Source organism: Diachasmimorpha longicaudata, chromosome 8 (genome assembly GCF_034640455.1).
Source record: "Diachasmimorpha longicaudata isolate KC_UGA_2023 chromosome 8, iyDiaLong2, whole genome shotgun sequence".
NCBI lineage: Eukaryota > Metazoa > Arthropoda > Insecta > Hymenoptera > Braconidae > Diachasmimorpha > Diachasmimorpha longicaudata.
The window spans coordinates 2,748,489-2,765,030 of NC_087232.1; the positions used below are offsets into that span (position 1 = coordinate 2,748,489).

Below are 16,542 nucleotides of genomic sequence, written 5' to 3' on the forward strand. Positions count from 1 at the left end.
TTACATTTCAAACTATTTATGAAAAATTAATTTACAGATGGATTGAATAGGTCTTTGTACGATTAATATTTTTTTATTCTGGTGCTTCCACTTGAGATTGGAAAACATTGGAAAACATTGGAAAACATTTTTATGGGTGGAAATTCTAAGAAGTTTGAGGTATGATGTGTATGCTCTGTTTTCTTGGGTCTAAACAGAGGTGCATGAGTGGGACCATTGTTGATGTGAGTCATGAGGTCCAGGGTGTTGTGGCCCTTTAGTCTTGTTAGTTAATTCTTCTAAGGAAAGGAACCGAAGCGGTTGTGCCTTTGCAGCGTATAAAATAAAAAGAATAAATTACATTGACACCTTCAGAATCATTATAACTATCCCATTTCCAATATGACATTTAAAAACAATTTCTATGTTGAATTTCTGTTTTCTATGTATTAGATTTTCATTGGAAGCCAAGTTAATAAATGAATAGACGTTTAAGTCAGAGCGATTGAATTATATTTTAATAAGATGTGTTCACACTTCGAGAGTAGTCGCTGAACTAACAAATGATCGAAGTCGATCTCGAAGTCTCAAAAACCAAAGCATCGGCATCATGGGTTCTTTTTTCCCAAAAAAAGCGATTTGTTTATATTATTTAATGTTGTTTATTTAAATAAACATTCATTAGAGTTTTCGTCGTAAGACCACACAGACGGTCTCTTCAAGAAATAATGACCTCATAGTATTGTTATATCCAGGGAAGAATAAAGACGACACAGGTTGGTAAATGTTTGGGCGGTTTATTAATTACAAGAAATATTACGAGGTGTCATGGAAGAGCTCCAACGAGAGACCGACCAAGAATGATGTTATCCAAAAGACCGTCGTTCTTTTGACCAAGTTCAGATCATAGACAAATGAATGAGTATTCGAAGGGGGACACGTAACAGTATAATAAATATAAGCTTATATAGGTCTGTAATATGATCGTATTGTTTTGCTCTTTTCAATACTATGTTTACTGAAATGTTCAGCAAAATTACTTGACACTCCTTCAGAGTTAATGATGAATAGTCAATTATTCGCGGAAAATTAATAGAAATTCGGAAACGTCCAACGGACATATTCTCAAATTTTCAGTTATAACCAATTTCATAAAACATTCAACAATAGATTTTTATTATTTGTTATAATTTTTTTTATTGCTACTTGTTAGAGCATTTTTAATCGAATTTACATCGAAAGAAAATTTATTTAGAGAGAGATTTTTCTTATAGTGAAAAATTATGCAACTTGTGCCAACTATTTTCATCTTTGAAAAAATAAAATCATAATTTTCTACCACATGAAGAAGGCTGAGCCGGCCGCCGGCCTCGACAGATTAATCGACTCCAGGATGAAAGACCGGAAGCAGTTGGCCGTCGTTAACCCCGCGGTAACAGTCACAAGATCTTTATTCAGTCCCATTTTATCTGATCAACAAAATAAACCAACGCGATGAAAATTATTTAGTGTGTTTCAACAATGAGTTGTTGAAGTTCAATAGTTCGTTACGGAACTTCTGCAACCGATTGTCTAAATTCAGTCAATAGTTTCTTCGTCAATAGCGTATGGAATACAAAAAGCCTTCCGAAGTGAAGTTAAGGCGTTTCGTACCAAAATTCAAATTGTTTTTTTTTGTATTTTCCCTGGTTATTGGGGTCAAAGAAAAACGTAAATTGGGAAGATTTTGTAATGTCTCTAACTATAAAACCAAGGTTACTCTACCCTCAATTAGGAAAATGTTCACATCTCCCAAAAAATAATGGGTTATTGGAAAAAAATATATTTTTCGAGAACAACCTCCTTAATTTTATGAAAAAAATAACGTTCATCAAACATAATCGTACTTGTCCTCACGATGAATAAAATTATTTGGATAATTTAAAGAATAATTTTCCATATCTTGTTTTTGCACCAAATTGTACGAAACAGTCATGTAAATTTTTTTTTTTTTTTAAATTGTTCATTTCTTTGATGTTACAAACGTTTTACTTTGTTTTACATCCTCTCCAGCCTCTCTTAAACTTTCCTTTCCAGCCTCTCTTCTTCTCCCCCCCCCCCCGCCGCCCCCTGTACCGCATTTGCCGAAAGGGAGGGAAAAACCTCACTCGAGGGAAAACCTGCCCTGGTACAGTCGTCCTTTTGACAGGACTACCACTCGACAGTGAAACCGTGAGATTAAAGCGCTATAAAATTTTTTAAAATTTTGACCGCCGGTGCCCGGGATCGAACCCGGGTCGTTGGCTTGCGAGTCTAGCACTCTAACGGCACGGCCACTGCCGTCGGTAACAGTGATGTAATTTTTCCGTAAAATTATGAAATTTTTCTCAAAAACTTTCACAATTTTTACCCGCATCACCAATGAAAAACCCACACTGTCCCGTAATTTTCCGAATCGATTGCGTAGTCGATAAGCAGGAGATAAGTGAAAAGTCACTCCCTCAGGCGGAAAAACCTATTTCCATTCATTCTAAATACTAGAATTTGAGATATTGAGTATGGGACTCCCCTTCTATTTCACCACCGGAGAAATGCCGATGAAACAACTTAATCCCGAGTGCAGCCAAATAACAGGTCGGCCAATAGGTCTCGGAATTGCCCGAATGCAGAACCGGCGCCTCTCTCCCTCTCAAACTCAAAGCGCATATTCACGAGATATTCACACTCATTCATTATATAAAAGGCTCTCCTCTCCCGCACCACCATCTCCCCCCTGGGGTGTTTACTGAGTCCCGTTTTATTTTTAGTCGTACTGCGATGCTTTGTACGCTGCTGACTTTTTGCGAGCCACTGAAGTCGCACTTATAAGACAGCATTCGGCCAATTTACGCAATCATATGTGAATCAAAGGGCTCAATCAAAATTGAGTAATTTCATTGAATTTTTACAAATTTTGAATAAAACTTTTGTGTTGAATTTTCGGAAATGGTTATTACATCAAGTTTTCTCGGAAATTCCAACCAATCATCATTTCCTGGGAATTATTGCGAATCCAAAAAATTCAGATGGGAAATTTCTAATGTGGATGAGTCAGAATAACTATTTTTAATGAATTTTAGAACGGTAGTTGAAAAAATAATTGTTCAATGACATTCATTGTCATTAAAAAATGGAATATCGTTCATCAAAAGAAATGCATTGTTGTAATTTTTCAAATATTATTAAAGAGGCGTAATAGTGAATGACTCAATAATGTGCAACAACAGTTCTAATTAACTACATAATTTTTCATATGTTGATAATTCTATTAAATTCAGGAACTGCAATTCGTTAGAAATTTTCCAATAATTTTCATTTCTAGAATTGTAAGGAGGAAGTACTTATAAAAGAGGAATATAAAATTTAATAAAATCGAGCAACAAATAACTAAATATCTCTTCACAATCTTAAGAAGAAAAACGAGAAATTTAATTATTTTTACGTATTCCTGCTCTAATTTTATATACGAGAAATTAAATTATTTTTATGTATTCGTGCTTTAAATTCATATACAATTGATAAACAAAAAGCTCCCGCTTTTCTTCTCCCCCTCTCGTTGTTATCGCTCATTAATTTTCCCAACAAAGACAGCCGAAAAAATTCCGGAAAATTTTTGTTTTTCACTTACGTTAATTCCAATGTCTCATTAATTATTCAAACACTGAAAAACATGAGCAAATGGATTGAGATAATTCTGATTATGAAAGAAAAATAAAATGCTGAAATTATTAATCTACTGAATACAGCGAAGGTGTTACATAAATTGAGATATATCGCTGGACGATTGATTTGCTCCGCAGTTGGTGATTCGAATTGAACGGCGAATAAATATCATCTCGACCCTGGATTTTCATTTTTCTTCTTATGTCTCACTGAATCGGCGAATTTTCAAGCGAATTAGCTGTCGAGTCGAAGCGAAACCTGTTCGAATAGCGGACAAAAGCTCCAATCGTGTCCTGGAGGAATATGTCATTTACGTAATCCACGAGATACGTCTTATTTCGATGATTAACAATTTGTTTTGCGATCGGCAAAGGTGACTCTTTGTACGACACAAATAGCTTATATAACGTGAGATAAATTCTCACTCGTACATATATCCTACGTATGCGCTCGCTAAGATTAAACGTTGCGTTTACATATTTTTTTTAGAACTTTCAAAGTCAATGTTGGGAATTAACATTTTTTGGGAAGGTCGAGGCGTCAACGTATGCCAGGTCTCGGCGAGGGGAGGGGGAGGATTGAGTGATTACATTATCGAGTTTTTCGAAGGCTAAATTGCATAAACAATCACCTGGTGAGAACATAAAAAATATATCTTTTCCTCAATATGCCTTTTTCAATAGCAATATTAATTTTATTTCTTCACATTCTGAATAGTCAAGTCCAGTCTAGTGACTGGTATTTTTGACCAATTTCAGAATTTTCGTTAATTGAAAATCCGATACGATGGAATAATTGAAAAATTTTGCAACATGTTTTTCTCATTTCTGCGATAAAATAGTTTGATTCGAAAAATCTATTTAATGGACAATAATTTCCCGTAGTTGTAGCATCTATTCGATGGATTAAAAAATATGTTTCAAAAATTTCCGAAATAACAAGCCCAATATAATTATTATTATGTGTGCAGTTTCACCTTGCGAAGCAACAAATCATAGAAAATAAAAAGAATGTTAGCTTCACCTGCAAAAATTACGTTTAGTGAATAATTAAAAATCGATTTTCATTGATTAGACGCATTGATTTTTTTATTTTCCACTCTGAAAAACTCAACTCACGAGGTTAAAAATCAAACAATATCAGCGCCATGACGCAACCCATACTCTTAACCCTTACATAAGAACATTGTTCTGGGATAATGGAATACATCAATTTTTATGACGTTATCCAGAGCATTTAATTTCTTATCACCGACAACAGGACTCAAACCACTAGACACAAGTGAGCATTTAAAGCCTGACCACTCGATATTCACCGAGGTAACACCCCTCGAATATCCCCCGATAACTCGTCACGATTATCAGCAACAAAATGAAGTTGATTCGCGTAACATCGAATCTAATTATATTAGTGATCATTCTGTTATAACAGTAGTTAGTTTTGAACGAGGAAATTCGAGACGTTATATAAAACAAAAAAATACGACTAGTCGATGCTCAACATCGTCTCACGTCAAGCACACGGTTTTTTTTATACTATCAGTCAACAAAAATTTGCATATATATTCGCTGCAATAACACAATTGTATGGAGATTACTTTGTTGTGAGTTATGGAGCACAAATTCACTGCGTGAATTCATCAAATTTAATTAATTCATGAGAGAGAATGAATGGAGGATTTCAAATCGGTAATAATATTTTCAAGCTATTGAAACGTGAATGGAGAGTATTCATGAATTCAAACAGGCCTTGTTGACCTGTTTCAACGGCAAAAAATTAAATAAATTTTAAAACAGAATTATTCTATCCCTTTTTTCTCACGGTCTAACGAAATTAATAATAAATAAATAATAATAAATAATAATAATAATAATAATAATAATAATAATAATAATAATAATAATAATAATAATAATAATAATAATAATAATAATAATAATAATAATAATAATAATAATAATAATAATAATAATAATAATAATAATAATAATAATAATAATAATAGATAATAATAAATGACTCCAATGGAACTCAATTTCCATCATTCACTATTATCACTTATCACTTATCACTTATCATATTTAGACGGTCCTGTCCGGAGGTGCAATCAGCCTCTCGGCCATTTTACACCCTGCCCTCAGGCAGCCGTCTAGTCGCTGGTATCGAGTATTTGTGCCCTACGAGCTAACTCATAGAGCCCCTTGATCCCGTCCCTGTCGACATGTATATCTATGCAAGTAGACCCGAAGACATTCCATCTGGCTTCATCGAGTCCGCTGCATCTTGTGCATAGGTGAAGAGGATCCTCCTCTGTCAGCCCGCATCTTTTGCATAGGGGGTCAGTCCCCTTGCCTATCCTTGATAAGTACAGAGCCAGGGGCCAGTGTCCAGTGATAAGCCCCACCATAGTACGGAGCTTAACCCTGTTTAGGCCCAACAGGGTCTCTGCCAGCTTCCTAGTGGGTTCTCCTAGGAGGGATTTCGTGTGCTTGGCACCCGTCTCCGAGTCCCATCTCTCCACGATCCTCCTATCCGCACGTTCCTTGACCAGGTCCTTCACAAAATCGGTGTGCACGCCTACGTGCTCCACCTCTCCCTGAAAGCCCCTGCAACTACCGTTCTTTGCTAGCTCATCGGCTTTTTCGTTGCCTTTGATGCCAGCGTGTCCCGGAATCCAGGCCACCTCGAGCCGATTATTTACGGCAATTTCCTCCATCAGCTCGACGCATTCACTCACCAGCTTAGAACAACACTCATACCTGAGTATTGCTCTCAGCGCGCGCTTGCTATCTGAGTAGATGAAGATCTTTTTGCCCTTGTCCCCCCTCTCCAGGATCATCCTGGCGCAGGCCCTTAGGGCAGCTAGCTCGGTCTGGAGCACGGTTGCGTGTGAGTCCAGCCCAATGGTCCTCGCTATTGCGGGCCCCTCTGACCAGACCCCCGCACCTGCCCGTCCGCTCACCCGTGATCCGTCCGTATACCAGACTAGTCCACGGGGCGGCACCCAGTCCGCATCCTTTCCTGACGGGGTTTCCCCCCATCCAAGATTGACCGAGAACTTTCTGCGAAAGTGCCATCGGGGTCTGCAGGCGTCAGCACCGCGCGACAGTAGCCCTTCCAGCTCTCCGTCCGCGCGGAGGACACTAGCATGCCCATTCCTAGCTCCCTTCCATGTTCCCTGTAGCCGCAGTCTTGCGGCCGCTCTTGTTGCCTCTTCCCTTATAATTAGGTGTGGAGGTTGCATAAAGAGCAGAGCCTCCAACGCTGAGCTGGGGGTCGTTCTGAGGGCCCCTGTTACGCCCAGCATCGCAAGCCTGCCTATTTTGTCCACCGCTTTCCTGTGGCAGGCCTTGTTCAAGGCTGTCCACCACACTGCGGCTGCGTATGTTAGCTGTGGGGTCATAATGGCCGTGTAGATCCATTTGACCATCTTCGGCCTTAGACCCCATGTGCTTCCAAACATTCGCCTACATGCCCAGTAAGTCATGGTGACCTTGCTAGTCTGCATGGCGATGTGCTTTTTCCAGCTGAGCTTCTCGTCGAGCCAAATACCTAAGTATTTGACCTCACTCGAGAATTTCAGCATTGTGTTGTAAATGGAGGGAGCCTTAACAGCACCCCTCCTTCTACGTGTGAAGTGCACCATCTCCGTTTTGCCTGGGTTTACCCTTAGGCCCTTCGATGTGCACCACTGCTGAACATAGTCCAGCGCCTTTTGCATCTTGCTGTGCAGCATGCTCGTGTTCCTGCTAGTTACCAGCAGTGCCACATCATCCGCATATGCGACTGTCCTTACCCCCAGTTCCTCGAGTCCAGTGAGGAGGCCGTCAACTACGAGGAGCCATAGCAGAGGAGAGATAACCCCCCCCTGCGGGCAGCCCCTCCCTACCGCAGCCCTTACCTCACTGTCCCCAAGGGTGGAGTGGACAACTCTTGTTCGGAGCATGGCGGCTATCCATTTGATGATCGAATTCTCGATCCCAAACGCTGCCGCAGCTTTCTCCATTGTATCAAAGGCGGTATTGTCGAAGGCCCCTTCGATGTCGATAAAGACGCCAAGGGTGTCCTCCCCCCTTTCCTTCGCATTTTCTATTGTGCCTACCAAGTGGTGTAGCGCAGTCTCAGTCGATCTGCCAGCTTGGTAAGCATGTTGTGAGGGGCATATCTGATTAATCCTCAGTGCCCCCTCCTTAATGTGCCTATCGACCAGCCTTTCCAGCGTCTTCAGTAAGAAGGAGCTCAGGCTGATCGGTCTGTAGGCTTTCGCGTTGTCGTAGCTGCATTTACCCGGTTTGGGGATAAAGACAACCCTGACTTCCCGCCACCTGCCTGGCACATAGCCCAATGCTAGGCAGGCCCTGAATGCCGGTATCAGTCTGCGCAGGAGCAATGGCCCCCCTCTTCGCAAGAGGGCCGGATGTATCCCATCCGGACCTGGACTCTTGTACATTTCGAAGGAGTCCACCGCCCATTGCAGCCTGTCCAGCGTTACTATTCGTGCGGCTAGCTCCCAGTCGGGATCGCCGCTTCCTGTTCGCTTCCAGTCCACTTCCAGGCACTCTCCTGGAAGCTCTATAATAGAGTCCGGGAAATGCGCGCGAACCAGATGCTCAAGGACCTCTCGCGGTTCTGTGATGGTCTCTCCGCTTTCCAGCGTGATTCCACCCAGCCGTTGTGAAGGGCCCCCCGAGAAGACCCTGCGAAGCCTGGAGATGCCTGAAAGCGCCTCCAGTTCCTCACAGTATGTCCTCCAGGTGAGCTCCTTTGATTGTTTTATGAGCCTCTTGTACTCTCTCTGCACATTTCTGTACAGAGTCCAGTCTTCGGCCCTCTTCGATTTGTGCGCTCGGTTTCCGAGCCTCCTGGACTGGCTTCTCAGCCTGTCCAACTCACGGCTCCACCAAGGCACTTTATTACCCTTCCTGCAACGTCTAGCCGGGCATGCCGTCTCAAAAGACTCAGTTAGGGCAACGTGGATTCTCTCCACCTCGTCCTCTAACCGGTCCTCCCTGCAGGGCCTAACGCGTCCAACCCCGAGCCTTTCCTCCAGGTTCCTCTCGAAGGAGTCCCAGTCGGTGGCCCTTGGGTTTCTGCGCAGGCGGTCCTGCTGCGGTTGGGCACAGCCCTCTATGCTAAATCTGATGCGTCGATGGTCAGAGAGTGTGTCCTCCCGGTCCACCCTCCAGTCCCTGCATCGCCTCGCCAGCCGGCGGGTGCACATGGTTACGTCAATGATACATTGACAGCGAGAAGTGACGAACGTGGGCCTCGAGCCCCTGTTTAGGATCTCTAGGTCAACGTCTGCCATAAATTCCAGGAGAGCAGTGCCCCTGTCATTACATCTTTCGCTGCCCCACACCACGTTCTGCGCGTTTGCGTCACAACCTATGATGAGTGGCAACTTTCTAGCTCTGCAGTGATTCACCAGATCACGCAGCTCATTGGTAGGTGGTGGTGTCGGCGAGTCATGTGGGAAGTAAGCCGAGCAGAAAACTATGTCCTCCGCACCGGCCTCCCCCCGAAGTCTCACGACAACCGCCACCAAGTCTCTGTGGCAGAAGTTGGCCATTCCCCTGGCTCCGCACGCTCTTTTGACAGCAATGCAGGCCCTGGGGCCCAGGTCGCCCTGAGCATAGAATAGCTCCACCTCGCCTCCAGATAGGCCTTTTACCGAGCCTCCGTGTTGCCAGGGCTCTTGTATAAGGCATATGTCTGTATGCTCTACTGCTAGGCTGCGACTCAGCAGGGCAGTCGCAGCCTTGCAGTGCTGCAAGTTAATCTGGGAGCAGTGGACTAGCAGAGAGCCTATGCCGTCTCCCTGCCTATTGCCCTCTGCTCCTTCCCCCCTTATCCCCCTGGCCATTGTTTGGCCGTTAGGCAGGGTCGCCTGGTGGCGCCCTAACCTGCCCTGAGTGGGATGAGCCCGGCAGGGCCCAGTTGAGGGTCCCTTGAGACCCTCTCCCAGTTCCCGCCGCGCCCCCTCTCACCAGAGGCGGCCTACCTCTTCGGCCCTTGGTCCGTCCGCTCAGCGGAGGCCTTGCAGGGGCAAGGGGGTCCCTCTGTAAGAGAGAGCCTTCCTCGCACTCCTTTCCTCCTCCCTCGCGGGCGCCTTCCCTGGCAGCTACTGGGGCACTCTCCTGTCCACCCGGACCCTTTGGCGCACCCTCCTGCCCTCTCCCCTCCCCTGCGGTCACTGACCCCCCTTGGTCAGCGACCACTTTCCCTGGGCCTGGCTGCGTCTGGGGCGCCTTTCCCCCCGCCGCTCTCCGCTGGGTCTCGTAGAAACGAGCCCGGCCGAGGCAGTAGAATGGGGCCATCCCCAAACCCTTCAGGGCCTCTAGGGACTTGGGGTCTACTCCCAACACCATGTTGAGCCCCTCCTCCCCGCTCCGGCAGTCCCACACCCTCCACTTGCCTGTGGTGAGGGCCCGGTTCTGCATCCTCAGCCTCTCAAGAGCCATAGCCGCTCCCACGGGTTTTCCCGGGAGAAAGGCCGTAACCCTGATCAGCTTCTGGAGCGCTTCCTTATCCACCAGGATAAGGGAGGCCCCTTCCCAGGGTGCCAGGGTGGGCACCACGGTAGTCAACCACTCTCTTGATCGACTGTCCGCGCATGCCACCCACAGCACGCCATCGTCATACCAGTGGCCATCGAAGCTCGGGAGCTGACCATCTTGGTCAGTCCCGAACAACGCCGCCACTAGCGCCTCCTGGACTAGGTTGGCCTGTTCCCTTGTCAGGGACAGCTCCGGATGGCCAGTTGGCACTACGGCCACCCTGCCTCCACCCTTCGCCGCCTCTCTGAAAGAGGTTGCCCCCAGCCCTTCCATTGCCCGTGCCTTCTTCTTGGGCATGGCCACTTCGGGGGGAGTGGATCCTGAGGACCTGGGCCTCTTGGGCCCTGTCCCCTGTTCCTCCTTCTCCTCCGTCGCGGTCCCTTTCTGCGGAGATTGCTGATCCCGCGAGGCCTCGGCTTTCAGCCTAGCCTGGCGGGCCCGGCGCTTCTCCGCGCCCGTCCTACCCTTCCTCCTCTTCGCCAGGGTAGGGTCAGCGACAGCGGGCCCACCACTGGTAGGCCCCTCTGAGGCTGGCTCCCCTTCCACTTCCATTTGTATCTGCGCTTGTTCCCCTTCCGGAGCCCTAGCGCAGATCGTACTCTCCTCCGACCTGTAAGCCTCTGCCGTTCCCTCAGAGAGGGCACCGTCATCGGCGTTAAAATTTTTATTATTATTTAATGGGTCCATGTTAATCCCACGAGTAACCAGGAAAAGAAGGTCCACCCCCGCAGAGCCTGGATGCGGAGGTAAGGCATGCATACAATGGGGTGCTGCCTGGTTCCCCAAGGGTATCGTTTGAGACACTGTTCCCCAGTGTCATTCAGCCCTCGGCACGATAACTTCCACCTTAGCTTGGGAAGTCTGGTCCGCGGCGATGCTTTGGGTCTTCCTAACGGGTTTTTACTTCCGTAGGTCGACGTTATAGTCATCGCAGACCGGTATCCGAAGTGTACCCCGGAAATCCAGATTCAGGTGCTCTTTCCAGCCTCCTGTCTCCGGTCCCAAGGTGCCACTCATACTCCGGCCCCCTCCTATCCGCCACCTGGAGACGCGCTCAGTAGGTGACTCAAACCCTCCCCTTCGTCTCGTTTATAGAGAGGTCCGGGGCTGAGCACTATTATCAAAATCAATAAAAAATGACCAAGAACTCTATTATAAATTAAAAAATAGTTAAAATTTTTCCAGTTAAATGCTCCTCATAATTTGTGGCACAATGAAATTAAAATTTAATATCCAATTTCAGACCATCAAAAATCGTTACAAATCTAAAAGCGATTTTTTATTTTACGATAACGACACGACATTTTCCCCCCTCCCCTCCCTTAACTTCCCCATCATCACAGCTCCTCAAAAAAAAAACCGTCGAACTCGCCCTCTCCCATAATCAATGAATCAAAATGGCGAATCATACTAATCACGAAAGGCCGCTCCTCTCCATCATAATAAAATATTCTTCCAAACCCGTATCTCCCCCTTTGTCGTTCACGACTAATAACCAGAAAAATTAGTGATGAGATAAAATATCCCTCAATCAAATAAAAACAACCGAAATAACCCTTACCCTGGATATCATTAGATCTAAAAATTCTCGACCCCTCACTCGTATCAAATTAATCCCAAAATTATTTATAACATTAACGTCCCACACAAAATAATATACAATACCTCCTTATCGTCAACATCCACCCCTCTAAAAAACCTCCCTCCCCCCCCCCAGCCTCCCCCACCAAATATAATGAGTTCCAGTTCCACATCGTCTGCCCAACCCCCGTAAAAATCCTCAAACCCAGTCCCCGGATTGCCAAGTGATGGGAGAGGGGGTGTGGTCGGGCGTGTTTGCCCAACACTTCCTATATCCCCTTGTCCCATGGTCCTTAGTACCAAAATCCCCCGTCGCAAATCCCCATTGAAAGCCACCCTATCAAGCAAAGATGTCGCTGCTACGAAAGCCGAAGCGCCGCACTGGACTCCAAGCTATAACATTCGATTTCAACTTGGCTCATGCCGACGTCTACGCGGCTACGGTCTGACACTGGCCCGCCAGTGTGCCACTGACAGCCGAGACGTCAGCTGGTCCGGGAGTAGACTGACTTCTTCAGCTAAACATAACAACGCCCACTGACACTAGCCGCGTGGTCACAACTGTCAAATCAAAACCTAGACATTGTTCATCAGTAAACCGTGTGGGGAAAATTATTGAAATTAAAAAATTGTAAAAATTTTTGGGGATCAACGGACAAATTCCCCAGGACCTGGCCAATTAATTCCCCCGGGAAGAAAGAAAAACAGTAAATCGTCAAAGCGGATTAACGTAGCGCGCGTTTTGCGATATATATTTTAGTTGCGTTACGTAAAACTGTGACCCGAAAGGAAAAAAAAAAAAACGAGTGTTCCGTAAGTGAGTGACTCAATCGATCGAATTATTACTTTATGATTGATCCAACTGAAGGGATTCCATTGGGATACTTCGAGTGATGCTGTGAGGTGTGAAAAAATGCACAGAAGTTTTAATTTTTTGAAATCATCGGGCAGTGGATTTTACAGGGAAGATTTTAACAGAAGTGTTTAGGTTATTTAATATCAACGAAGGGCAATTTGTCAGTTATGACGGACGTGGCGAAAGAGGCATTTGCATCGAGTAATTATGGTTTAGCTGTGGAGATGTACGAGAGAAGTTTGAAAATTCAGGGACCGAATTTGGAGGGACTCCTCGGTTATGGTGACTCATTGGCGAGATGTGGTAGAGTGAGGGAGGCATTTGATGTTTATTCAAAGTGTATGGAATTAGCTGGTGTACCTCAAGAGAGGCTCAAACATCTTGCCAGTGCTCTACTCGAGGATCTTGTTGGTTTGACACAGAGAAAAATCAGTGGTGGTTCGTTCAATTGCGCTAGCTGCGAGGGTACACTACATTTACCGGTCACGAGTAATTGTGGGCATACGCATTGCAGGAGTTGTTATGAGGGGGGCAAGTGTTGTGGAACTTGTGGACAAAAACTTGGTGAGCTTGGGGAGACTAATGTACTGGTCCAGAGGCTTGTGGAGAAGTGGTGGCCGAGGGAGGCCGAGGCCAGCAGGGCGAGGCACGAAGGTGATCTCCTTTTGAAGGATGGACATCCGGCTCAGGCACTAGAGCGATATAATCTTGCTGTTAAACTTGGTGAGTTTGGGGTCGGGGGAATGAGAAAAGTATTTCACGTGTTGAATGCCCTATCGATGGATTTTTTTTTCTGTAAAAAATTCCACGAAGATTCAGGGGTGACTTTTTAATTGTCATAAAGGAGTTGATTTTGATGCAGGTCGGGATCAATAAATTAATTGATTTTTTTTATTATAATGCGATGTGTATATGCGTTCAGGACTAGACACTTCAGATCCGACAGAGCTTTAGGTGAGGAATTCTGGAAGAAGATCATGATAAATCATGAAATTCCTGGAATACCCGGTAGAATAATTTTCGTATCTTCCGATGTCGCGAAATAAATACACAAGTCGGAACTTGCTTTTCCTATCATATGCGATAATTATTTTTGTTGATAAATTAACAATGTCCCTCCAAATGGTATTATGAATGTCATTTTCTGTGGTACGTCATTTATCATCCAATACAGTTTTGTCACAGACAATTACTGGTACGAAGATTTCAATGTTTCTGTGTAGACTGTTACTTGGCCACTAGTAGATTCATTCAACACGCCAAAAGTTGTAGTCAGCGAAACATGATTGTCCGACAAAACAAATTCTTTCTCTCCCATGGGGGGAAATATTGAATAAACATTCCAGACCTTAATGTTTGATAACCGCTTATGGAATTGACTCGGTAAATTTACGTGACGCTCTCGTAATTTTTCACTGCTGATCTCGGTAAACATTACGAATGACTCTACAAAAATAGCCTGACAGTTATGCAAAATTTCCGACAATCACATTTCGCACCGAAATTACGGTGAGTATCCGTAATTTATATTGCATATTTCTCCCCGTGCGGTGTAGTCATATCGAAATAATCTATTTTGGACTCTGTACACATGTGTCTGTTATGGGAGTACGTGCTTAATTTCATCGTTGACCGTTCGCTAATGAATCTATGGAATTTAATCATTTATTCAAATGTAGGTATCGCTGAGGCCGATCCATCGACAAAAATTCCATTTGATTTATTGCTATTTATTTATCTGCTCAATGTTTGGTGTCATAATTTTTTAAATTTTGCGTTAATCTTTGTTTTTATTTATACAATAATTTGGAGAATCTTCAAAAATTGATGCAACACATGAAAATAAGAACGTAAAGGCAATTTCCATTTTTCTTCATTGTAATTTGCATTTTTTTCCACACCGTAAATGCCCGTCAATAACAATTGCATTGTTTTCGTAAATAAGTAGATTTAAACAATCAACGAGTCACGTGAATTGAATCAAACGATAGCACAACCGTAATCAGTCATTACTTTGTTGGTCTATTTACGAGTGATAATTAATTTGCGATAATTTTGTTCATCATTGACTTGCTGAGTGCACAGGGCCTCGGTCATGGACCCCAACTGCAGGCGCGTGCGTTGCCCAGCAGTCTCTGCTCTTTGTTCAGACTCTCAGGCATTGAATACGTTGTGCACGACTACTGAGTCACTGAACAGTCCCACGCATGCGCGATTATGCATTCCGGGATATTACTTTTAGCGAGATCAATTTATTTCGTTGTGAAATCACGTCAGTACTGGGGAAAAATTGGGCATTGCAACTGCATTGGTGCACTTTCATACATTCTTTGCTTATCGCAAATGAAATAACAATTTTTATAAATATTCCGTTCTTTTTGTCGGAATAATAACAACTTTAATAAATATTGCGCTCCTTTTGTTGGAATAATTACTATGAGAGGATAATCCCTTTTTTTATATAAAAATATATTTTTAATAACGAATTGTTTAGATCTAATTTTTATGGTTGAGAAATATGTCAAAAGTTTTTTAGTTCAATGTACTTTTCACACCACTGCCTTTTGATTTTTTTATATTTCTGTATTGAAAGGAAATATTCAAATTTATTATAAATAAAACAATCTCTCTACCTCAACATTCAGTGACCCCTTTTTTCCCTGAGGCAATCGATTTATTGATGATTGCTTGACTATATTTTTTCTAGGAGATGGCATAAAGTACAAAGAGGTTTTTTTTTTTTCAATGACCGATTATTTGCAACCAATTTTTTTGGACCAATGGTTTTATTTCGTTGTCGACTAGGAAGCCATTATTTTAGCGGTTGTTTGCGATTCTTATCTTGTTATCAAAGAGAATAGTAATTACTCTGTGAATTTTCTTTCGCAGTCAATAACTGTTGATATTCCTTCTCGGAACATTTACAATTTCCTCGGGGTTCGTGTACTCCCTGCCGAAAAGTATTACGAGGATAACCGCATTATAAAAATCTCCCGAAGATAAAAATTGTATAAACTTCCAAAACTATAAAAATCCGTGTTAAGTGCTGGATAAGAGCCTTGGAAGTGAGTAGACCGATGTTATTGTCTGGTTTTCATGTATGACAAGTTGGGATAATCATACATAATGTAGGTTCAACGTACTAACACGCGGAATCCCACCTGATCATCATTACGCTGCTATTAATAAACTCTTCATAAATAAAAGACCGCTCACAACTCTAACTGTTGTGCATTTCAACATGCGTCTGGTCGCATCTTTATATATATTAGAATTGAATAAAATTTTACCGAGCAATCCAACACACCAAGAATGTCCAATGTAATGAAGTTTAAAATTTAATTCTAGAAAAAAATCAATGGTATTCTCTCTCCTCCGATTATATTTCATTCGCGAAGAGATTGGAGATCTAAATTTAATTTTGCGTGAATAGAAAAATTTCTAGGAATCATTGACTCTATCCTATGATATTAATAACACTGCCCCATCCACACGATAATTATTTAACTATAACCATCCATTCAGAACGAAAAAATACGTAACACTGAAACAAATTAAATTCATTAAAAGTGTTGAAAAATCATGTGAACGTTTGTGTGAGCAGTTTCACACCAGGAAAAATCACAAAAAACTGCCCCTTAATTTGTTATTTTCACCCCGATTGTTTAATACCACCAGAATTTTATAGTCGTTAATTCGCACTAAGCTTCAAAGTCCAGATTTACATTTGAGAGAATTAAAAAAAGCTCTAGGAATCATTGACTCCATTCGATGATATTAATAACGTCGCTTCATCCGCACGGTAATTATCCAGTTATAAACATCCATTCTTCATGAAGAAAGACAAAAATTATATAATGTGGCAATGTAACTAGTGTTAAATCACAA

General features: G+C 43.3%; 1 protein-coding gene across 1 annotated transcript in view; it reads left to right on the forward strand.

The window, feature by feature from the left end:
• Positions 1-12,207: 12,207 nt before the first annotated feature.
• LOC135165312 (LON peptidase N-terminal domain and RING finger protein 3) overlaps positions 12,208-16,542 on the forward strand; it is a 32,008-nt gene continuing 27,673 nt past the window's right edge. The window contains exon 1 of the mRNA XM_064126478.1: positions 12,208-13,377. Within this exon, the coding sequence (XP_063982548.1) occupies positions 12,822-13,377 (556 nt within the window). The 5' untranslated portion in view covers positions 12,208-12,821. The remainder of the gene's footprint in view (positions 13,378-16,542) is intronic.